General features: G+C 40.8%; 1 protein-coding gene across 1 annotated transcript; it reads right to left on the reverse strand.

The window, feature by feature from the left end:
- Positions 1–1,172: 1,172 nt before the first annotated feature.
- Positions 1,173–6,107, reverse strand: LOC137350522 (maestro heat-like repeat-containing protein family member 1). The gene has a single exon (XM_068015184.1). It carries the CDS (start codon positions 6,105–6,107, stop codon positions 1,173–1,175), a length of 4,935 nt encoding a protein of 1,644 aa, XP_067871285.1.
- Positions 6,108–7,331: the final 1,224 nt, after the last annotated feature.

Genomic DNA, 7,331 nt, shown 5'->3' on the forward strand with positions numbered 1-7,331 from the left:
GACCAGTAAATAATGCACTGGCAGTGTCCAAGGGGAAAAGAGGGACAGGACAGTTTCTGAGGTTAGCTCCACTGACAGTATGCTGGGCAGGAAAGTCCAAGAGAGGACGATGGGGCATTTGGGATTACTATTCATATGGAGGAAGGGGCGGGAGCTTCACTGGGTCTTTTAGATAATATCAAGAGGCACAGAGGATAGCTGTCAGTTTATCCGAAGAATGATCAAGACATATGGCAGAAATTTACTAAATTTTGATTTATCAGAATGGTTCCAGGGATGAGGTACTTCAGTTATGTGCAGAGACAAGAGAAGCTGGGATTGTTCTTCTTGGAGCAGAGAGGTTAAGAGGAAATTTGATAGAGGTGTTCAAAATCATGAAGGGTTTTGGTAGAGTAGATAGGGAGAAACTGTTTCTGGTGGCTGAAGTGTCAGTAAGCAGAAGACACACATTTGAGATAATTGGCAAAAGCACCAGAGGGGAGATGAGGAGAATTTGTTTTTACACAGCGAGTTGTTTAGATCTGGATTGCACTATCTGAAAGGGTGGAAGCAGATTCAGTAGTAACTTTCAAAAGTGAATCGGATAAATACTTGAAGCGGAAATATTTGCAGGGTTATGGGGAAAGGGTAGGAGAGTGCGACTAATTGGATAGCTCTCCCAAAGAGCCAGCACAGCACAATGGGCCAAATGGCTTCCATCTATGCTGCAGGATTCTATAATTCTGTAAGGAGAGTGTAAAGTCAAAGGATAGGTTAGGGCAGGGATTAGAAGAGCAAAGTACCAGAGAGGGCAGTACTGAAAGATGCATGGCTGGGTGATAGGGAGGGGAGGACACAGGTGGGAAGGATCTGAGAGAAGTCAAGAGAAAGTAAATGACCAAAAAAATAAAAAAGTCAAAGTTTTAAAAAGGCAGAAAGTAAAACATAAATTTATAATTTAATCCAAAAATATTATTTTAAAATAAATTCAGATCGTTTTTTCAGCAAATGATCTTGCAGTTTGTCACTGGAGGTGTCCTTTTCAGAGAGGCAGTGTGCAACTGGTCAAAAAAGCATTTCCATTTGGGACACTAACTTCTTAATAGGACAGCCCAATCTGTTCCATAGCAATGATTTCTTCCTCTCAGCCATTTTCAATGTCACACCTCATAGTACTTGTGTTCTAATGATCCTTAGTACATGTAGAGGTACTGTATTGCTATGGCTGCTTTAAGTCGGACATTTTTCACCGGATCAGATAGCAGATTATTGATCTCTTGACAAATAGGATCTGCAGAGAACAGGGTGGAATAATCCGGCGCTGCATTGTACATGAGAAAACCTATCAATGTGACGGCGTTTTCTCTCATCTCGGGTTGTACGTTCCTGAGGAAGGCAGCACAGCTCATTATGTAGAAGTTGACCTTGTCAGGCAAATCTTTGCTAATGTGCTTGGAGATGTTGCTCAGATATTTCTCATAATCTAGTATTGTGTCCTCTGGTGAAAGCTCTTGAAGCATTTTGCTTAGCGTTTCTGATGCCATGATTGGACCCATCAAATTCAGCACTGATTTGCAGACTTTTCTCACTTCATTGCTGCCATCATTGAGATGCAGCAACAAGCTGATCAGGGCTGAATAGATGTGCTCCATTAATATGGGAGTCAACTGAATTTTGCCAAATCTGATTATTTTCCCGAATACTTTAAATGCTGAAGTTCTCAGTTTGCCCTGTTTGTGTTCAAAGAAAGGCTCGATTGTAAGTGCTATATCAATCAGAATGGAATCTGCAAAATTGTCCTGCAGCTGATCTAGGACCTTTGAAATGCTCGACATTGCCTCAAGTGCTATGAGATTATTGGATTTAGAGTATTTATGTATTACCGCAATCATTGCAGACAACAATTTGGTTGAGTATTTTTCTATCTTTTGAGAAGCTCCAATTGCAACATTTCCCAAACCTTTTGCAGCGAGTCCCTGGACTGTAGGAGAAGGGTCAATCAAACATCGAAGCAAGCTTCCCACAAGAGTGTCTGTGAGGGACAATTCCAACACTACTGAATGATTTAAAAGCTCAGTGAAGAAAGCAGCCACGGTGATTCTCTGCCTCTCATGGACATTAGCAAGGAAAGGAATGAGTTGCTCCACAATGCTGATCAGATGAGGGACAGCACACGTGGCCATTGTGCTGGCCAGCAGCATAACCCCCTCATGGTGCTTCCCTGGACTCTTGATCAGATCCCAACTTTCCTTTTTCGTAATGTTTGAATCATCGCTGTTTCCATTTGTCAAGAGAGCTTGAAGTATCTCAACAGCATAATTGCAAGTGTCGATGTTCCCAGGTTTTTCAGGCAGGCTGAATGCTTTCCTCTCTTTTGGAATTCCTGGAAAATCGCTGGGGAACCAGACCTGGACACTGGAGCTGAGATAAATCAGAATAATGCTGAACAGCTGGGGGTACAGGACATTTACCACACTTTCTGACTCAGGGCTGCAGATCATTGCATGAAGAGCACAGATAACAGCCAGAGGCTGTTGTGTTGTTGATTTTGTCATCTCTTGGATAAGGCATTCTTTCCTGTCATCATACAGTAGCTTTAAGTTATCCAGTAGGTATTTAACAGAGGCTGTGGCTAGTATATTATCGCTCAGTAGGGATCTCCATATCTCATCCATGTATGTCTGAAATGGGATTTGGTATTTGAGGAGATAGGGCAAAACTATCAACACATTCTGTGAAGCCAGAATTGAGATAGAATGTATCACAGCATTTGTTACTTGTGGCTCTGTAATTGACTGCAATTGATGAAACAGAACTTTGATTATTCCAGGGCTGTCGGTAAGGATTGCTCCACATTTCCTTATAAGGACGTTCATGACAATGGAAGCCACGCAGGAACTGTTTAATTGCTTGTCAGTAAGTCCTTTAGAAATGGTGAAGAGTAGTGTGTTCACCTGGTCATGAGCCATGCATTTGGACAGAACTTTACCAATATCAGTGCATACACGATAGAGAGCTTCACTGTTGGTGTCTTTTAAACCATCTTTAATGGCTTTCAGATGTTCCACTTCTCCAACTCGATGATCCATAGGAAACCCTTCAAATTGTAACTGTATGTAAAGCAATATGTACAAGCATTCAATGGCTCTCTCCCTTACAATAAGTGATGGATCTGAACATCGAAGCACTATGCATCCAATAATAGCTGCCAAATTATGAGATGGAGCCTTATCATTAATGTCAGTTACTTCCAGATAAAATGTCAGTAGATGTAAAGTAGTCTCCAAGGATTTTTCTCGTTCGTAGTTCTTTCTGGATTCTATCCAACTCATCATGTTCTTAAATAGAAACTGAAGACCATCAGATGACAAATCCAGAAGTAGAAATTGCTTCAGAAGATCCTCCAGTGACACCAGTGTCTCATTGTAAAGCCCCCGTCTCTCAACCATATTCATGTCTCTGCTTTCATTGGCACTGCTGTCCTCTAAATATGGCAAGCTGAAAACACTGTTCAGGCACACCTTAACCAATTCCCCATGATCATTTAATAAAGGCTCCACTATTATAAGTGATGCACAAGCATCCATGGCAGCCTTTCGAATGCAAGTTTTCATTGTGTCCATTGGCTCAGCCTTAATGAACTCTTGCAGGTAGGTCAGCAATTCAGCCTTTCTGGTCAATTTGTAGCTAGGTTGATCTTTTATGGATAGGATAACTCTAGCCAACAGGGTTATTGTTTTTATCAAACTTAACTTCATTGTTGAGTCCTTGACCTGAATCTTCATTCCCAAAATCTTCATGTTGAAATGGTTAAGAACATTCTGTAGAATGTCAGTATCCAATCTGGGTAGAATGAGCTCCTTTGGAGAATGCAAGATTAAATATCCATAGCATAAAATGAGCGTGCTTCTCACTTTCATTATTTCAATGCTACCCTGGTCCTTCATTATCTGGTAGAAGCTTGCAGTCTTCTTAAAAATATTGAGCTTTGAACAATCTTTCAGTGTAGTTAAAGTGAAATCCAAGTGGGTTCGAGCACAGTGGCCAATTCCAATAGCTACACCCTCCCTTTCTAAAGCTTCGTCATGCTGAACAATCTGCAGCATCTCGTGAAGTTTCTTCTTTACCACTTCCTGATTCTGGGTCAGCTGCAACACTATCCCTAGACATTTATAGAGAAACCCCTTCTGCTGCGGAGAAGGGTGACATCTGTGAATGTATTTAGTCATCACATCACTCAGCTGAACAATCCACACTTCATCTTCTATTTCCTCCAGAGTCTGGAACAAAACATGTAATAGTTTCTGTTCCCACTGATTCTGGAGCAGATAATTCTCTGAAAATTCTTGTAAATAATGAATTAAAATTGGGAGTTCGTTGTCCCATACTTTCACTGCTGCAGGGTGAATGTTAATACCCAGGACTTGCAGTAAGGACAGAGCAGGAGCACCTCGTCCTCTCCCCTCATAGGGAGAAGAAGACACGGTCAACAGCCGAGTCAGCAATGCCTGACGATTTGGAAGATTTACATGTTCTTCATAATTTAGAACAAACTCTGTTGCACCAGATTTCTGCTTCTTTGTTCCAAGGTACACCAAGGAACGACAGAGTGTAGCTAAGGCATTAGTGTACCTTACTGGGATCACAAACTCTAATAGCAATGGCCAGAGAACATTGTCAAGGTTCAATGTTGCGGTCAGTTCTTCCACCAATCCTTCGTACTGTCTCCTTACATCTCTGTCCGTAATCACATTGCCAAGCTCCTCTGTCCTTTCGCCGATTTCCATATGTTTCTCATTCTCCTCAGTGGGCAGTGCACATTGATCAATTATAAATTCGATCATTTGTACTCCTCCTTCCAGTTCTAGGTAACTGTGACTGGCCATGGTATATATTACTTTGGCCAGTTGTTCCTTCACTTTGTTACTGTTTGTTAAAACTGGCAGTGCCATGCTATTCAGAAACTGATTCTTCTGACTTTCCATGCATGAAGGGACAGTATTGATCAGGTGGTTCATTATAGCCAATGCTCCCAGTTGAATTTGATGATTGTTGATCTCCAGCTGCAGCAGAATGAATTTTATTATCTGGACAATAAAAGCTGGAGTTAGAAGTCTGAAGCAGCAAAGGATTTTGTTTTGAAGGATTTCAGCTAATGAATTGGTGGGTTGATCCATTACAATACAGATCTGTTGATGTAAAATGATGAGCAGACATTCCAGATGGTTCACCAGCATTTTACTGTCTCTTTCCATGGCAGTATCCAGAACACCACACAGACCCTTAGTGATAGAAAGATCACTTGATGTTTTTTGGTACATGGATAGAATGGTTGGAATTAGTATGGGGAGCTCATTCTCCACTTTATCACTGGGTAGCAAGTAGAAGATCTGGCCTATCGCTTCTATTACTGCCGTGCTCACCTTGGACTCTTTCTTGTTAAACCAGAAATGGAAAAGTATGTCATAAGCAGTAGAAAACTCATTGAAAATCAAATCCCTCCTCAAGGGAGGTTGCAAGGCCTTTTCTGTGTTTGAGATGTAAACGCGAATGCTCTTACTAATAAGACTGAAGGCGTAACAGAACACCCACTTCATTTTCTCACATGTTTCTACACGCAGCATAAAGAGTATTGTTTCCAAAACTGGCTTCAGCAAAGGGACAATACAACACACTTTTTCAGAACACAAGTTTGCAAGTGTTAGTATCACATAGAAATTTACTGGGCTCTGTCGTTGGATTATTGACTGCAGCTCAGCGAAAACTTCAGTGGGAAAACTGCAGCCCAGAGTGAGCAGGAGGTTACTTGCAGTTTCCCTGTGTTCATCAGTTACGCTAGATAATTTGGTCATTTCTACTGAAGCCAAAGAGATGATTTTTTTTGATAATGGTCGGCCTAAATGTGCAGTGTTGTTCTTCACCAGTATCAAGATGCTCTTCAATAAAGTAATGCGTTGTAACAATGGCAAACTGGGGTGCTCCGTAAGAAACTTGCGAAGGAACAGCAGGACCCTTTTTCTTTTGGTGTGTCCCAGTTCCTGCAATGACCCAATCACTCTCAGCCTAACCAGTTCACTACTATCAGCACATAGGCCTAGGATCGCACCTATCCACACTTCTACCTTCATAGTCACTACTTTATATATTTCACACACTTGCATCCAAAGTGTGCACACTCCTCAATTCTGGATGTGATTATTTTCTGTACTGCTCCTTTAATTCCTTGGCTCACTTGCAAACAAGTAGCTTCTTTTTATTGTTTCACCAACTGTGATAGTGGATTTTTGCATGAATCAATTTTCCCCATAATTCCAATCTGTTTGATTTTTTTAGCCAAATTCCCAATTCTGTGCAGCAAAGTTCTTTTGGCTTAAAAATCTATGTTTCTGATGAGGGGCTCTGGGAAATGAATCAATCCTCTTTAGACTCGACAATTCCAAAATACTCGGTAAGCTCCATATCTATTGTAAACCACAGAATAATTTGACTGGTTGAAGTTCTTCTTGTTGTTGAATTTTGTGTATCTTCAATTAAATAGTTAAGCTATTGATGAGTCCTTCTTAAACTACAGAGTAAACTTACCAGTAGATCTTGAATTCCTTATAGATTCAGTTCTGTGGAAATAGAATCTGCTGTGTGTTTATAGATGGAGTCTCTTAGTGATAAACATGATTCTGTAGCACACAGCAAATCTTCAAAGTATTGCTCCAGTTTTGTTGTTGACCCAACCACAGGCTACCTTCTCCTATGAATGGAAGTTCTCCTAGTTCAGAGGTTGTTGGTCCTACTCAGACACGTCCTCACAGATTCCAATTCTGATGATTTTGAACAGTGTTGATGTTGATGAAGAATATTGCTGATTGTTTTGAAAGATTTTGATTGGAGAGTCGCTTCCTCGCTCACCTCATGCTCAAACACAAAGTTGAACAGCTGGATATCCAAGTTGCCAACGCCTTTACCTGAAAAGGCCATTGTGCCAATAGTTGGAGCTTTCGTGCAGTCACGAATTTCATTGTGATGTCTTGTGACTCAACTGTCACATGACCTACCAGGTGATGACCTCACTGGTGAGGACAAACTTGGACTTGACTGGGTCGTGCATTTGTGGGTTGATTTTTAAATTGTCTTTAAAAATATTTTTCAGACAGCCAGTGATGTAAGTAGTGGTATAAGGGTTAATTTTACGGTTCAGTTGGGTGCACTGACCTCCATCCCACCAATTACTGGACTAAAAATGATTAAACGAAAGTTGGGGTATCAAGTGTGAATTGCAGATGGATATATTGCTTTTATTCTAACTTTTATGTTTTTTGAAAGTTACAGGGAAGAATTTCTACAGATTTGCCTCATAA

The sequence above is a fragment of the Heterodontus francisci genome, chromosome 35 (assembly GCF_036365525.1).
Source record: "Heterodontus francisci isolate sHetFra1 chromosome 35, sHetFra1.hap1, whole genome shotgun sequence".
Taxonomy (NCBI): Eukaryota; Metazoa; Chordata; class Chondrichthyes; order Heterodontiformes; family Heterodontidae; genus Heterodontus; species Heterodontus francisci.